The 18372-nt window shown below is 31.8% G+C and overlaps 1 protein-coding gene across 1 annotated transcript in view; it reads left to right on the forward strand.

Annotated features, from left to right (window-relative positions):
* LOC143042791 (SWI/SNF-related matrix-associated actin-dependent regulator of chromatin subfamily A member 5-like) overlaps positions 1–18372 on the forward strand; it is a 28778-nt gene that overhangs the window by 5260 nt on the left and 5146 nt on the right. Inside the window, exons 5-18 of the mRNA XM_076215250.1 lie at positions 614–714; positions 1683–1862; positions 2300–2455; positions 5906–6109; positions 6915–7024; positions 7845–7981; positions 9074–9163; positions 9723–9844; positions 10352–10504; positions 12144–12276; positions 16077–16225; positions 16707–16943; positions 17640–17753; positions 18185–18310. Of these exons, the coding sequence (XP_076071365.1) occupies positions 614–714; positions 1683–1862; positions 2300–2455; positions 5906–6109; positions 6915–7024; positions 7845–7981; positions 9074–9163; positions 9723–9844; positions 10352–10504; positions 12144–12276; positions 16077–16225; positions 16707–16943; positions 17640–17753; positions 18185–18310 (2012 nt within the window). The remainder of the gene's footprint in view (positions 1–613; positions 715–1682; positions 1863–2299; positions 2456–5905; positions 6110–6914; positions 7025–7844; positions 7982–9073; positions 9164–9722; positions 9845–10351; positions 10505–12143; positions 12277–16076; positions 16226–16706; positions 16944–17639; positions 17754–18184; positions 18311–18372) is intronic.

The raw sequence follows: 18372 nt of genomic DNA on the forward strand, positions 1-18372 counted from the left end.
AGTAGTTGGAACAAGGAATTATGGGTAATCTAAGCCAAATTACTGGTAGAAAGTAAAAAGTCCAATAATGTTCTGGTCAGAATAAGGAATTATGGGTAATCTAATGAATAGGTATGATGATGAAGATTGAGAATGGAAACAAGGAATGTGTATAACAACCTGACCTAAGAAAACTCTCAATTGGAATCAGGGTTTCATTGGCCCCTAAACAAAAATGTGTACTAGTTCATCCAAAAATGGACTTCACACTAAACTATAAAACATATATATTTGAACTGAAATTTAAAAAAAAAACAATTCAAGACTTACTTTAGTAGACTTAAGGCTCCGGACTTGGGTCATGCACAAAAAGGCAGTGAGGTTAAACATGTTTTGTGAGATCTCAACCCTGAATATAAATTCAAATAGGATTTTTCCGTCTTGTAATCAATTTGAATAAGGAACTATGGGTATAATGAATATGCAAAAAGGGAACCTACATCATGTAAGCAATTTGAAGAAGGTATTGTGTGTAATCTAATTGTTAGGTATAAGGAAAATATGCAAATACCCCCTAAATAGGGAATTGTTAACAATTTATAAAATATTTATCATAGCGAGTTTATTTTTTCAGACATTAAATCAGGTGAGATGAGAGACTACCAGATAAGAGGTCTGAACTGGATGATATCATTGTATGAACATGGTATAAATGGTATATTAGCTGATGAAATGGTAGGTTGAAGTTGATTTTGCTAGGCAGATTTTGTCATAAAAGTAAAACTTAAGCAAGACTCATATTTCGATACCTTATAAAATCTAGTAAACGTTTCATTATTATTTACAGATAATGTATAGTGGGTTATTTTTGTGGGGTGTTGATTTTCACAGATAGAACAAAATCGCCAAAATAAATTCAACCAATGTCAGAGTGTACATGCAAAGGTATTGATAAAAGTTTGAATCTGTCAAAATATTTTGTATACCTTATTAAATGAAAATTAAGTGAAATTTTACACCCATGAAAATAACTTACTTTACAGTTATTCTAGTTGTATAATTGTTGGTGAAAGAGCCGCAAGATAATGAGATCAAATGTTGCCACTTCGTAGTTCATTCCATTACCATTTTTTACAGTGAACCCTTGAATACCAGGATGGGTTGAAAATTGATATTGCAGGTAAAAAGTGCTAAGACTTTCATGTTTATGTCCACCTTGGAAAGTGATGGAACTGATGTTAAATAACTTGCAGGAGTGGAACTGCTCAGGACTTTTTGGATTTCAAAAACTTAATTCCATCTTTGAATAAAAAAGTCTGGGACCTACATGTATAAACTCAGAATTCACTTTGCATACAATCTGGGGTGGAAGTAATATTCATGATGTAGAAATAGCATCAGTAGGAATAAATTAACTTTTTTAGACTGACAACAACAATTAATTGCAGGTGAGAAACAGATTTCAGCTTGCTCTATTTGAAATAATCTCTTTGTTTGTACAGAACTATTTAATATTGATGTCTAGGAGTTAATGATATGTTTTAAATTTTTCAGGGTCTAGGAAAAACTCTACAGACTATCATTACTAGGACAAATTATGCAAATGTTTTATTTTTTTTTCTCCACTTTTTTTTAGGGTCTAGTAAAACTCTACTTGGACTCATTGTTGCTAAAAATGTATATTTTTTCTCCATTTTTTTCAGGGTCTAGGAAAAACTCTACAGACTATATCCTTACTAGGATACATGAAGCATTATAGACACACACCATCTCCACATTTAGTTATAGTTCCAAAATCTACACTGTCCAATTGGATGGCCGAATTCAAACGTTGGTGTCCATCAATGACAGCCGTCTGCCTGACTGGAAACCAAGATGAAAGGGTATGGATTATTCTAGATTTATTTATTTTCATGGGTACCAATTTTTTAGGGATTGAGGAAAACTTGTATTTTCGTGGATATTACATTTCATGGTTTATTTCAATGCATATATATTCCTGTAGAAAATTGTAAATTTGTCAAAACATTTAACAAATTTATTTTGAAATTCATATTTTTATCTCCATCTAGGAAAATTTAGGTAATGTCACTTTAAACTGTTCTTGAGTTATGTCTATATAATGATATATGCAAGCAGTGGCATCATCTGTCTATGGACACACATTACCAATTTATTTTCTTTGTGGTAAAGTGTTTTTAATTATAAATCAAAGAATTGGAAAGTTGATTTGTTGTTTGATCAGCTTCTAAAGAAAAATTAAAACTATTTAAAACAAATTCACAGTATATGTGTATGTTGACATAATTTCTATTTTTAGAGTGTATTTATCAGAGATGTTATGATGCCAGGAGAGTGGGACGTGTGTATTACGTCATATGAAATGTGTATCAGAGAAAAATCAGTGTTTAAAAAATTCAACTGGCGATACATAGTGATTGATGAAGCTCACAGGATTAAGAATGAAAAATCAAAGGTATGGTTATCCAGTTTGCCTCAAATTACATTTGAAATTCGGCTTTTCTCCCTGGAGAAAATATCCAATAATTAAAAAAAATAGCATAAAATTCCTCCCAATAAGTTTTAAATTTTTCCTGAACAGTGATGGCATCAGTAGTTATGTATGTAAATTTCGTACTCATGTTATTGTTTTGATATTATGAAAGTGCTTTTGAGATTATGGTTTCTGATTAAGGTGTTTGTATCACACATGGTTTTCAATGTATTTAGTATCATCATTGTTTCTATTTCTTCACCTCCCCCCAAAAAATCTACCATGTTGAAAATGTCTGACAATCAAAATACACGTGAAAAAAACTGTCCATAAAGACAGCAGAGGTCAGCAAAAAATTGAAGATGTGTTTAAAAACAAATAACAAACTTCCCAATTTCAATACATTTGTATTTATGCAACAGTTTAAAAAGCGCTTTGTATATATACTAGTTAAAAACACACAAGCAAAGTGGACCAACTTTCTGTTTTATTTATGTTAGTTATGCAGTTTCAGCCTCCTTGTAAATTATATCAGAATTATCAAAACAGTAATATCCCACAATGCATTACAATTTTAGACCAATTAAAATGTTTATAACAGAAGTATTCCTCATTCAGGGGTCAAATTTAAGCTTTTTGTCGAGCCTTCAACTTTAGTTGAAAAAGCGAGACTAAGCGAGACTACATTCCGTCGTCGTCGTCGGCGTCCACAATTATTCACTCTGTGGTTAAAGTTTTTGTCGAGCCTGCAACTTTTGTTGCAGAAAGCTCGACATAGGGATAGTGATCCGGCGGCGGCGGCGCCGGCGGCGGTGTTAGCTAACTTCTTAAAAGCTTTATATTTTAGAAGGTGGCAGACCTGGATGCTTCATACTTTGTATATAGATACCTCATGTTACGAAGTTTCTGTCAGTCACATGTCCAATGTCCTTGACCTCATTTTCATGGTTCAGTGACCACTTGAAAAAAAAGTTCAGATTTTTTGTAATGTTGAATTCTCTCTTATTATAAGTAATAGGATAACTATATTTGATATGTGCGTACCTTGCAATGTCCTCATGTCTGTCAGACAGTTTTCACTTGACCTCGACCTCATTTCATGGATCAGTGAACAAGGTTAAGTTTTGGTGGTCAAGTCCATATCTCAGATACTATAAGCAATAGGGCTAGTATATTCGGTGTATGGAAGGACTGTAAGGTGTACATGTCCAACTGGCAGGTGTCATCTGACCTTGACCTCATTTTCATGGTTCAGTGGTTATAGTTAAATTTTTATGTTTTGGTCTGTTTTTTTCATACTATATGCAATAGGTCTACTATATTTGTTGTATGGAATGATTGTAAGGTGTACATGTCTAGCGGGCAGATGTCATGTGACCTTGACCTCATTTTCATGGTTCAGTGGTTATAGTTAAATTTTTGTGTTTTGGTCTGTTTTTTCATACTATATGCAATAGGTCTACTATATTTGTTGTATGGAATGATTGTAAGGTGTACATGTCTAGCAGGCAGATGTCATGTGACCTTGACCTCATTTTCATGGTTCAGTGGTCAAAGTTAAGTTTTTGAGTTTTTGTCTTTTCATCTAATACTATATGCCATAGGTCAACTATATTTGGTGTATGGAAATATTTTATGATTTTTATGTCAGTATCCCAGGTTTCTTTTGAGCGTGACCTCATTTTCACGGTTCATTGCACAGTGTTAAGTTTTTGTGTTTTGGTCTATTTTTCTTAAACTATAAGTAATAGGTCAACTATATATGTTGTATAGAAGCATTGTTAGCTGTACATGTCTGCCTGGCATGGTTCATCTGACCTTGACCTCATTTTCATGGTTCATTGGTCTTTGTTTAGTTATCTTGGTTAATGTTAAGTTTATGAGACAGTTGTAATAAAGCTTTATACTTAGGACTATCAACATAATATCAATGATTAGTATAGAAGGCGAGACATTTCAGCGTGTGCACTCTTGTTGAAATTTTAATAACTTTCTTAAACTATACTGAATTTCTACCAAACTTGGACAGAAGCTTGTTTATGATCATAAGACAGTATCCAGAAGTAAATTTTGTAAAAATAAAATTACATTTTTTCCGTATTTTACTTATAAATGGACTTAGTTTTTCTGCGAGGAAACATTACATTCACTCTGTGGTTAAAGTTTTTAAAATTTTAATAACTTTCATAAACTATCCTTGATTTGTACCAAACTTGGACAGAAGCTTGTGTATGATCATAAGATAGTATCAAGAAGAAAATTTTGTAAAAATAAATTTCCACTTTTCCGTATTTTACTTATAAATGGACTTAGTTTTTTTGCCAGAAACAAAACATTCATTCTGTGGTTAAAATTTTTGAAATTTTTATAATGTTCTTAAACTATCCTGGATTTCTACCAAACTTAGACAAAAGCTTGTTTCTGATCATAAGATATTATTCAGAAGTAAATTTTGTAAAAAAAAAAATTCACTTTTTCCGTATTTTACTTATAAATGGACTTAGTTTTTCTTCCAGTTAACATTACATACAGTCTGCAGTTAAAGTTTATAAAACATTTATAAGATTCATAAACTATCCTGGATTTTTTACCAAACTTGGAAGCTTCTTTCAATCAAAAGACAGTATCGAGAGGGAAATTTTTATTGATGTTTTTCCTCATTTTTGTTGAGTCTGCGATTAACAGCAAAAGTAGACGAGACACTGGGTTCCGTGGAACCCTTAGAAATTTTTTGTGTACTGGCCAGCTGGACCAGTGGACTGAAAATCTACTGGTCCGGCTCCAAATTTACTGGTCCTGTAATAATTACATATCATTTGACAAACACTAATATAAATGATAGATGTTTACTTTTATTTTACTTTTTTTATTCATTCAGTTCAACTCCTTTCAAAAATGTTCACATTTTGTGAAGGAAGCTCACTTGAGATATTAATTAACTTGATCAATTTTAATATTTATTACCCCCCAGTACTGTGTAATTGATTTCACAGGTAACTGTGTTTGTTAACAAATGCAATCAGTGATTTTAATTGACAAATTTCTACTGGTCCAACGCAAATTTCTACTGGTCTCAGACACCGGACCAGCTCTAATTTCGACCCCTGTCCACAATGCATTTCATTTTTACATTGCACTTTGTATACAAACCAAAAACACATCACCATAGTGAGCAGACACATAAATTACATCTGGACCAATCAAAATGTTTTCGTCTAGTATCCCAAGATGCATCATGATTTTATAATAAACTTTGCATTCAAATTAAAAATACATCAGCATATAGTGAGCCCATACAGAAATTGAACTTTTGTTCTCATTACTCAATTTAAATTTCTGCGTCAACCTCCTCATAAATTACATTTGGACTAACTTAATGTTTAAAACAGTAGGGCCCCACAATGCATCATTCTATGACTCTTTCCTTTTCAGCTATCAGAGATTGTGAGAGAATTTAAATCAGCAAACAGACTACTGTTGACAGGAACACCTCTACAGAATAATTTGCATGAGTTATGGGCCTTGTTGAACTTCCTGTTGCCTGATGTTTTCAATTCAGCAGATGATTTTGATTCTTGGTTCTGTGCTAAAGACTGTCTGGGTGGAGACAATGAATTAGTATCACGTTTACATGAAGTAAGATCAGATAAGAAAACTATTTTTTCTGGGAAATTGCTTAATCTTAGTAAGAATATTTTTTGTGCAATTGGGGAACTTTCAACAAATTGTCAGTCCTAATTTAGTCACAATCATTTGAAATATGTGTACTAAGTTTAGGAAAGTTCTCTTCTCATTTTCAAATTACAAGCTTTTCATAACACTGGTATATATTGATAGGGGATAAATAAAGGAAGCAAATGTCAGAGCAAAAATATAATATAGGTCAATGTGCTTGTTTTCGAGATATTAGACATTGAAATTTTGGCTGGAAAATTTTTCATAACTTCATCGTTGACAACTTTAAGATTTAAAAAAATATGAAAAATTAACAAAGATTTTATAAGACTTTTACAGATGGCTTATAATAAACATGTAAGAGATTTATTAAAGGAAAAGACGGCCAATGAGCAAATTTTTTTTTAAGGCATTCCAGAAGAGTTCGAAAATCTGACAAAAATTCCTAAACATGAGAGAATATCCTTAATACTGTCATGCAATAAACAGAATGATGGTGAAATCAATCAATGCATACTTTTATTTTTCAAACATTGAAATATTTTAAATACCTGAATAATTTCATTGTATGATTTAAATTTTCAACACAAAAAACATATTAACACTTTCATAAATACCACCATATAATGTATCTCTCATACTTTTTTCAAACACAATAACTCTTTTGAAATTTTCATGAATTATAATAAAAAAAATCATTTTTCTTGGGCTTTAAAAGTTACATGTGTTTTAATGGTACAAGTCGATACAAATTTTTTGTTTGCAGGTTTTGAGACCATTTTTATTGAGAAGAATAAAGTCTGATGTTGAGAAAAAATTACTTCCCAAGAAAGAAACAAAAGTATTTATCGGACTTAGTAAAATGCAGAGAGAATGGTAATAATATTATTTACTGGCACAAAATTTTGGTTATCAACATTAAGCATCTGTTGTCTATCATGTGTTAGATTAAGCATTTCTTTTAATACAAGTTAACATAAAACAGAAGATGTGGTATGATTGCCAATGGTAAAACTCTCCACAAGAGACCAAATGACACAGAAATTTACAACTATTGGTCACCTAACAGCCTTCAACAATGTCGGAGCAAAGGACATATAGCATAGTCATCTTTGAAAGGCCCCGAAATGACAAATGTAAAACAATTTAAACAAGGAAATCTAACAGTCTAATTTATATACAAAAAATGAACGAAAAACAAATATGTAACACATCAACAAACCACAACCACTGAATAACAGACCCCTGCCTTGGGACAGGCACATATATACAGAATGTGGCGAGTTTAAACATGTTAGCATATTTCCAACCCTCACATAAGCTCATTTGTATTAGATATATTCATTAGATAATAGGGTTTTTGATTTGGTGCACGTAACTCATGTAATATGAATTGTGTGCCATATAACATTTCGGGTGGCATTTAAGGAGGCCATAGTTCAAAGTCTTTCATCCTTACAGCTATCAAATTCAGTTGAATACCAAAGTAAATAGTGCTGTTATTATGCCAGAAAAAGTTCACCAAAAAGGCATTTTCCTAGCAGTCCTATATTTTCAAGTCATTAATTCTGTCCTCTTGATCATTAATTTTCATAGTACATAAACTCATCATAGACACCAGGATTGAAATTTTAGAAACAACTGGATCTACATGAATATGATTGTAAACATTTTAGCATCCAATTTTAATTTTCAGGTACACCAAGATCTTAATGAAGGACATTGATGTTGTGAACGGAGCAGGAAAATCTGACAAGATGAGATTACTTAACATACTCATGCAGCTGAGAAAGTGCTGTAATCATCCATATCTGTTCGATGGAGCAGAACCAGGTTTGATTTTAATACTACTTGCTATAAAAATTTTGGTCAGGGCTAATCCATAAAAATATACAAGGTAATAGCCCATTTTCAAATTGCAAAAATTGACATAATTGACGAAGTCGTGCACACACAAATAATGATATAAAGTTGAGAGTGATATATAGGCGTTTTTACAAATTTTAGTGAAAATAGCCTTAGTTATCAAAAAAGTATGCAGCTTTGTTAAAACAATAAATATAATGTTATATAATAGATTTGAAACACTTGAAGGTTACGCACATTAAACACAGATAAATTTGCTCTTTCTGCAAGCTTTCCATTGTTAATAAAAAAATTATGTCTCTCCTAAGGGAGGCAACTAGAAAAGAGATCTCTAATTACAGGATCAATTATGGTATACAGATTATTAAAAATTTTTGAATATTATGTACATAAATGTAGGCAATATTATAAGCTTGCCTCTATAGATTTTTACCTCATTTATAAAGTGCCTTCTCTGGGTACCCTGTATGATTTGATTAGATAGACCTGATTGAGGAGGGGGGAGGTCTGAAGGCATATTTATATGACCCCACCATGCATAAATTTTTAGTTGGACATTTCATATAAATGTTCAAGCAATATAACCACCGATCATCAAATTTTAATAAAAGATCCCCCCCCCCCCCCCTTTCCATTAAACAATTCATTCTCAGAAAAGTCCATAGATAGACAAGATTACATACATGTAGCTGTTTAGAAGAAAATGTGTTCATGTTTGCAATACTCTCGTTTGACTACTTTTTGAGTTCCTTTTTATGAGTGAGTTGACTGTTTGAATACTAAGATCAATTATGTAAAAACTTATGGATTAAACCTGGTCTTAAAGCTAGCTTAACCTCTCACTCGTATGACGATTGCATATAATTCCTTTGTATAGACAATACTATTATATTGTGAACACAACAAACAGAAATCATAAGTAAATATTTAAAAAATAGGGATACAGCAGTCAACATTGTGTTATAATCTTAATAATCAATTTCATTTTTATCAGTTTATAAAAGTTTTTAGATATTTACATTGTCTTTCAGTATGATAAAACATATTTATTTTTTGCAGGTCCACCCTACACAACTGATATGCACTTGGTAGAAAACAGCGGAAAAATGGTCATCTTACACAAACTGTTACCCAGGCTGAAGGAAAATGGTAGGATATAGAAAATACAAATGATTTTTAGTGCACAATACCACTTTTTTTAACACCACTCATTATTTAAAAATCTTTTCTTCCACATATTAGTTATTGCAACTTTTTACTTATTTTATCAAGATACCCGACATAAATGGTAAAAAATTATTTCTTAACAGAATTTTCAAAAAGCATCACTGGTTTTCCCAAAATATTGCACCTGGACCCCTTTATATACTTTAAGAGTACCATAGTGCCCTGGGGAGAACACTGGAATACATATGACTTAAACAAAACTTAGTAAAAAAGCGATACTTCCAGATTTGGACCCCATTACAAATAAAAACTTGACCTACAGATTTATTAATTTTGGTAAGGAAATTATAGACATAAGATTGAGAATGGAAACGGGGAATGTGCAAGGAGACAACAAACTGAACAAAAGCAGTAAACAGCATAAGGTCACCAACGGGTCTATCAACACAGTGAGGTGAGCTTCTGCTGGCCCCATATTATATAAAAGATGCAAATTTGGTTTGGCCTGGAAAATACTAAACTTCTATCTCTTGTTATTCAGGTTCTCGTGTATTGATCTTCAGTCAGATGACCCGACAGTTAGATATATTAGAAGATTATTGTTTCTGGCAGGGATACGACTACTGCAGACTGGATGGAAGTACTCCTCATGATGACAGAACGGTAAAAAAAAAAATAATACTTTATGAAAAAATATTTCTTTGCTGAACTTTATGAATGAGAGAACAAGAAAAATTGTTGCACTTTTTATGCATTGATTTAAGAACAATACTGTTGTTAGTTGTGTATTTTACACACACTCAGATGAGCCTTCTGAATTTAAGAAGAGGACAGAATAATCAATAGGTGAAACTGAATAGATATTAGATTTATATCAATGAGACACCAACACAACTATGTAAACCTGCTATTCTGTGTAATGTTATTTTTGCCTTCTTTATGTAACGATATCATGTTAACCATATCATGCATATTATTATATATTTATTCTAATAACTTCCTTTTTACCATATTGTAATGTTGTAGTCCTGAATTTGTGTTTTGTTTGCTGCTGGATTTCTTGTTTGAAGTACAAAAATATTACATGCATGCACTCTTTTTTCTTAAAATAGATCAATTTTTCAGTATAATAAAAACTATTTAATATTTTTGCCATACATACATTTGTAGAATTCTATCAACGAATTTAATGCTCCAGGAAGTTCAAAGTTCGTGTTCATGTTGAGTACGCGAGCTGGTGGATTGGGTATCAATCTTGCCACAGCAGATATAGTTGTTATATATGACTCTGATTGGAATCCACAAGTTGATCTACAGGCTATGGTAAGTACAACTTATTGATGTGGAGTTTTTCTGGTATTTACAAAAGGTTGTTCCTTGAAGGATGTCATGGAGTTTTTCTGGTATTTACAAAAGGTTCCTTGAAGGATGTCATGGAGTATTTCTAGTTTTTACAAAAGGTTGTTCCTTGAAGGATGTCATGGAGTTTTTCTGGTATTTACAAAAAGGTTGTTCCTTGAAGGAAGTCATGGAGTTTTTCTGGTATTTACAAAAAGGTTGTTCCTTGAAGGATGTGATGGAGTTTTTCTGGTATTTACAAAAGGTTGTTCCTTGAAGGATGTCATGGAGTATTTCTAGTTTTTACAAAAGGTTGTTCCTTGAAGGATGTCATGGAGTTTTTCTGGTATTTACAAAAAGGTTGTTCCTTGAAGGATGTCATGGAGTTTTTCTGGTATTTACAAAAAGGTTGTTCCTTGAAGGATGTGATGGAGTTTTTCTGGTATTTACAAAAGGTTGTTCCTTGAAGGATGTCATGGAGTATTTCTAGTTTTTACAAAAGGTTGTTCTTTGAAGGATGTCATGGAGTTTTTCTGGTATTTACAAAAAGGTTGTTCCTTGAAGGAAGTCATGGAGTTTTTCTGGTATTTACAAAAGGTCCGTGAAGGATCTCATGGAGTTTTTCTGGTATTTACAAAAAGTTGTTCCTTGAAGGATGTCATGGAGTTTTTCTGGTATTTACAAAAAGTTGTTCCTTGAAGGATCTCATGGAGTTTTTCTGGTATTTACAAAAAGTTGTTCCTTGAAGGATCTCATGGAGTTTTTCTGGTATTTACAAAAGGTTGTTCCTTGAAGGATGTCATGGAGTTTTTCTGGTATTTACAAAAGGTTGTTCCTTGAAGGATGTCGGCTATTCTGTTTCAAAATAACAACTTTTTTCAAAGAATGTTATAGATTGATAGTATATGAATAAAGGAACCAAAAAAAGCAGGAAAAAATGAAGGGTCAATGTGCTTGTTTTTTTTAGATATAAGCCATTGAAAATTTGGGGGGAAATGATTCTCTTTAGATTTTTCTTATAATTAAAACATTTTTTATTTCAATAAAAATTAAAAGATGAGGATTTTACAAAATGTTTAAGAAGAATTTCAAAAATGGCTTAGTAACTATATTTACTAAAATTATGAAAAGAAAAGTGGGGGCTAGCAACCAAAGGAGTAGGTCCTGTAAGGGCCAATTTTGGCCCTGAAATTTTAGGTTCATCTGACGAATGGACACTTTTTAAACACTAAAGTGTCTATTTCAGTTGATTCAATTAGTTTATGTGAAAGATTTGAACTGATTGACTGATTAAAAACGCTACAATTCTAGCCTAAATAAGAAAAATCTATCAAATATACCAAAAAATGTCACTTTTCATATGGTTTTGGTCACAAATGAAAGTTGCCGCATCCGTGTTCATCCTCCACCTTTTATATATGTTATGTATTATCATAAAATACAACTTGCATTTCAATATTTCAAGATCATAGGTATATGTTTTAAGGCAGACATATACATATTTTACTTCAGTAATATGTGTAAACTTTTTTAAGGGCTATTCCAGAAAAATTGCAATGGCGTTCTGCCCTCCGGAGACCACTGTTTTTCAAGGAGGCATTTTAGTTTTCACTTTACTTTTTAGGACAGAGCCCATCGTATTGGACAGCAGAAACAAGTCAGAGTTTTCAGATTTATTGTAGAAAACTCTGTGGAAGAAAGAATTGTAGAGAGAGCTGAGATGAAATTGAGGCTTGATAATGTTGTTATTCAGCAAGGTAAATAGATATTTTCAGTAAAATGTGTGAAATATTGGGATATTAAATTGAGAATGGAAATTGGGAATGTGTCAAAGGGACAACAACCTGACAAAAGAACAGAAAACAGCCCATGGCCATATTTCCAGATGGTCAATTCTGACGGCATTATTTGTACTTTAAAACTACGTTACAAGTCAGGGGAATTACGGTTGATTCATTTACTTTCGTGGGTACCAATTTTTGGTGGTTTTAGGATAACTTGCATATTCGTAGAAAAATATTTTTTGCGGTTTAGGCCAGGTTTGCATACATTCCTTTAATAATTCATTGAACATTTAAATTCTTTGTTCTTCTTTACCCACAAAATCCACAAAAATTGATACCCAATGAATATAAATGAATCGACAGTAAGTCATTTCCAACAAATCACATGGTACCATTTTTATACGACCGCAAAATTTGAAAAAATTTTCGTCGTATATTGCTATCACGTTGGCGTCGGCGTCGTCGTCGTCGTCCGTCGTCCGAATACTTTTAGTTTTCGCACTCTAACTTTAGTAAAAGTGAATGGAAATCTATGAAATTTTAACACAAGGTTTATGACCACAAAAGGAAGGTTGGTATTGATTTTGGAAGTTTTGGTCCCAACATTTTAGGAATTAGGGGCCAAAAAGGGCCCAAATAAGCATTTTCTTGGTTTTCGCACTATAACTTTAGTTTAAGGGAATAGAAATCTATGAAATTTTGACACAAGGTTTATGACCACAAAAGGAAGGTTGGGATTGATTTTGGGGGTTTTGGTTCCAACAGTTTAGGAATTAAGGGCCAAAAAAGGGCCCAAATAAGCATTATTCTTGGTTTTCGCACAATAACTTTAGTATAAGTAAATAGAAATCTATGAAATTTTGACACAAGTTTTATGACCACAAAAGGAAGGTTGGGATTGATTTTGGGGGTTTTGGTTCCAACAGTTTAGGAATTAAGGGCCAAAAAAGGGCCCAAATAAGCATTATTCTTGGTTTTCGCACAATAACTTTAGTATAAGTAAATAGAAATCTATGAAATTTAAACACAAGGTTTATGACCATAAAAGGAAGGTTGGGTTTGATTTTGGGAGTTTTGGTCCTAACAGTTTAGGAATAAGGGGCCCAAAGGGTCCAAAATTGAACTTTGTGTGATTTCATCAAAAATTGAATAAATGGTGTTCTTTGATATGCCGAATCTAACTATGTATGTAGATTCTTAATTTTTGGTCCCGTTTTCAAATTGGTCTACATTAAGGTCCAAAGGGTCCAAAATTAAACTTAGTTTGATTTTAACAAAAATTGAATCCTTGGGGTTCTTTGATATGCTGAATTTAAAAATGTACTTAGATTTTTAATTATTGGCCTAGTTTTCAAGTTGGTCCAAATGGGGGTCCAAAATTAAACTTTGTTTGATTTCATCAAAAATTGAATAAATGGGGTTCTTTGATATGCCAAATCTAACTGTGTATGTAGATTCTTAATTTTTGTTCCAGTTTTCAAATTGGTCTACATTAAGGTCCAAAGGGTCCAAAATTAAATTAAGTTTGATTTTAACAAAAATTAAATTCTTGGGCTTATTTGATATGCTTTATCTAAATATGTACTTTGATTTTTGATTATTGGCCCAGTTTTCAAGTTGGTCCAAATCAGGATTCCATATCAAGTATTGTGCAATAGCAAGAAATTTTCAATTGCACAGTATTGCACAATAGCAAGAAATATCTAATTGCACAATATTGTGCAATAGCAATTAATTTTCAATTGGAGTTATCTTTCTTTGTATAGAATAGTAGTTGATAATATATGTTGGAAATTTGCCAGACATGACTGATGTCATTTTCTATTTTTATTTGCCAATAACTTTATGTAAATAACTTCATTGGAAATTTGCCAATATAAAATGTTGCTGATGAAGCTTTTTTTCCTTATCTTATCTAAAATGTTTTAGATAATGTATGTTGGAAATTTGCCAGACATGACTATGATGTCATTTTCTATTTTTATTTGCCAATAACTTTATGTAAATAACTTCATTGGAAATTTGCCAATATAAAATGTTACTGATGAAGTTTTTTTATTGTTTTATACAATAAACAATGTATATTCACTTTTACTACCAACCAATCTTTACCATTCAGTGATAACAAGCACTTTATTTTACATTTTAATATTTTATGATGTATTTAAAAGAGTAGTTATTGTTGCAAACTCCATTAGAAATTTGAATTGATATCAGTTTTGGAAAAAGGGAAACGGGGATGTGAAAAAAGGGGGGGGGTTTAAATTTTTCTCATTTCAGATTTCATAAATAAAAAGAAAATTTCTTCAAACATTTTTTTGAGAGGATTAATATTCAACAGCATAGTGAATTGCTCAAAGGCAAAAAAAAACTTTTAAGTTCATTAGACCACATTCATTCTGTGTCAGAAACCTATGCTGTGTCAACTATTTAATTTTAGATTTAAATAAGAAGAAATCTTTAATTGATTTGTAAAATCTTGACATTTGTTTTGTGTAAAAAAAACCATGTAATGTCAAAAATTTGATCACAATCCAAATTCAGAGCTGTATCACGCTTGAATGTTTTGTCCATACTTGCCCCAACTGTTCAGGGTTCGACCTCTGCGGTCGTATAAAGCTGCGCCCTGCGGAGCACCTGGTTCTGAGTTTCAACCAAGATCTTTAGAACTTAACATTAAGTTTTAAAAAAAACTTGATGTTAAATTGCATTTTCCATTATTGAGTTGTTAATAAAATAATTTTAACACTTTTAAGCATTTCTATTTTCATATACAGGGGTTCCCCTGGATCAATTATTTTTTTCGCCACCTCTTTCGCCAAAACAATATAATTTTCGCCACTTTATTATTAATTTTTCGCCAAGTAACACAAATTTTTCTTTTAAAAATTTCCTTTTTTTCATACCCCCTCCCCCTAAATAAGAAGTGGATTTTACAACAAAACAAAACATTTTATCACTTGAAATTGATCCATCGTGTAAGGTGTAGTCATTAAATTGACCCTATCATTAGGGTTACTGTCATGCCAACCTTTTGGATAGATTCTCATAACGACAGTTTTACTTTTCTATACCATCGTAAATAAGTAAAACTATATATTTGAAACACGTGTGTCACTGAAACGACTTTAAAGTACCCACTCAAATCAATTATCTATATGAAAGTTAAATGATAAAGTTTTAAATCAGAGACCTTTCTTGCTTTTGATCATTTTTCGTCATAACAACAGTTTTCTTTTGTGGACTATCATTAAAAGAAGGAGAGGAAGCGTAAAAATTTTACTTCAAACACGTGCGTCGCGAAGTGGTTAATAAATCTCTTTTGTGACATGTGATAGAAGCCATTTAACCATATCATTTTGTCATATCATACAATCAACACCTTTATTGATTAGTCCTTTGATGTCTATAGCTATAAATGCAATCAGCTGATTATTGATTTTCTGTCAAAATCTTAACGATTTCAAGGTGAATTCCGAGTATTGTCTGATCGGTAAAGTCAGAGAAACCCGAAAAAAGTAAATAAACAAGATGGCTGAAAATAAATCGATATATATATTTCTTTCGCCAAATTCTTTCGCCAATGACGAATTTTAATCGCCACAATTATTATTTTTTCGCAAATTGCGAAAATGGCGACCGCCAGCGGAAACCCTGTTCATATATTTCAATTTAAAGGAGAGACCATTATTGGCATTTCTTTAAGAAACATTCAGCCCAACCTGGCCATTTGAGATGTGACTTGATCCTCTCTTTTTTTTATTGTTAATCAGGGAGATTGCAGGATAGTGCGTCTGCTAAACTTGGGAAGGATGAAGTGCTGAACATGATCAGACATGGAGCCAGTCATGTCTTTGCATCTAAAGAATCAGAAATTACAGATGATGACATTGATAGAATTATGGAAGAATCTGAGAAAAAGGTATTTTTAAAATTAGGATTTTTTAGGTTTTAAATTTTATCCTTTCAAATTCCTCTGTTATAAAGGTTTTCTGCTAAATATATCAAATTTTCAGACTTCAAAAAGTATACAGTATATGAATTAAGGTCAGTTTTAAAAAACTTGGAATATTTGTAATATTAAAGCTTTAATGTACTTAATGTCATTTTTCCATAGTTTACTTTAGAAATTCACTACTTTTCAAGGAAATTTTCAAGTTTGTTCCTGAAAATTTATAATTTTGATGTATTTAGATTTCACAATTTGATACATCTGAAACAAATAAGTTTGTAAAATTAAACAACAGAACAATTTCATTATAAGCACTTATTTTAGTTTCTGAATGCAGTCTTTTTCATCTTTCTAAAAAAATATATTTATAACCAAACCTCACTTGGCCTTTTTAAATTAAAATCTGTTATCTATGAAAAAAAAAACTAACTTGAAAATATTGCCTTTTTAGACAGAAGAAATTAAACAGAAGTTAGACAAGCTTGGAGAGAGCAGTTTACGTGGGTTTACTCTAGACACAGGAGATAACAGTGTGTACCAGTTTGAAGGTGAAGATTATCGAGATAAGCACGGTAAAGGTGGCATGGGGATGTGGATCGAGCCACCCAAACGTGAGAGGAAAGCAAACTATGCTGTGGATGCCTATTTTAGGGAGGCTCTACGTGTCAGTGAACCTAAAGCTCCAAAGGTCAGTTGAATTAAGAGATTGATATCATTACTAAAGTGGTAGGGCTTTTATGTTTTCTGGTCTGTGTGTCTGTTGTTAAGTTAGTTCATCCTTTCTATCTGGTATTTATTTAAAGGTTTTGTTATAAGATCCCATATCCATTCTCAATTTCACCATTAAGTTTTCACATCAATTAGTTAAAACATATTTTATTGTTCAAGAATGACAAATGAATTAGACACAGTTTTTTTTAACTTAGTAACATCTTCTCCAAACATCAACTGTAGACTTAGTACATATCGTTTATTGAGCTGATAAAAATATAAGTGTGGTTTCAGATTTCTAATGAACATACAGCCACATAAAGCCCATGATCCCTATTAAAAAAAATACAATTCCTTTCACCTCCCACATTGATATGAATTGCATCATCCTCATAACTTCCTACCACTTATATATAAAAACACTAACCGATAAAGCCAATTTTGAATTTTGGATTAAATAAAACGAGATGTAGAAATTATACACCACATCACAGCAAAGTATTTTTTATACATTTTTTGCGTAAAAAAAGAAATGTTTGTTGAAATTGACAGCTTTGTTTTGAGGGAGAGTTATTTTGAATTCTAGAGTTTTTAATTATAACATGATCAATGATGAATACTTTTATTGTTAATAAGCTTACTTAGTTTCATGAAATATGTTTATTTTGTTCAGGCTCCTAGACCACCCAAACAACCAAATGTTCAGGACTTCCAGTTTTTCCCTCCAAGATTGTTTGAACTGTTGGATCAAGAAATATACTTCTTCCGTAAATCCATCAGTTATAGGGTAAGTGCCTTACTGACAAAATAGTATGCTTAGAAATAATGGTTCTTGGTTGAGTTACATGTCTTACTGCATATGGTTACTGTTTTGAGCAAACTTAACAAAAGAATCAGACTCTGCATATATGTACAGTACAAAGTAGGGTTTATCTATGTGACAGTAAATTGCTATCGTCTTGTATATGTATGTGATATATCTTTGAGGATATTTAAAAAATGTAAATTCATCAATCAACTTAATTTTTGAGAGAAAGAAAAACTTTTTCTATGAACTTTTACCAAATTTTCAAAAATAGTCAAAAACATCAGAACAGGATTGTTTAGTCCTTACTTTGACTTTTATAATTTTAGTCCTTCATCCAGCATATGTTGCATTATACTATCAACAGAAGAGGCCACTGAAAATTTATTCATTTCAAATATTTTATTGAACAGGTACCAAAGAATCCAGATTTGGGTTCTGATGCAGAGAGAGTAAGGAAAGACGAACAGGGTAAAATAGATAATTCTGATGTCCTGACAGAGGAAGAGACTGCTGAAAAAGAAGATTTACTACAACAGGTTTGTTAATTATATATTATGAAAAATGAAAGGATATAGTATAAAATCATTCTTTTGTTGGC

The sequence above is a fragment of the Mytilus galloprovincialis genome, chromosome 8 (genome assembly GCF_965363235.1).
Source record: "Mytilus galloprovincialis chromosome 8, xbMytGall1.hap1.1, whole genome shotgun sequence".
Lineage (NCBI taxonomy): Eukaryota > Metazoa > Mollusca > Bivalvia > Mytilida > Mytilidae > Mytilus > Mytilus galloprovincialis.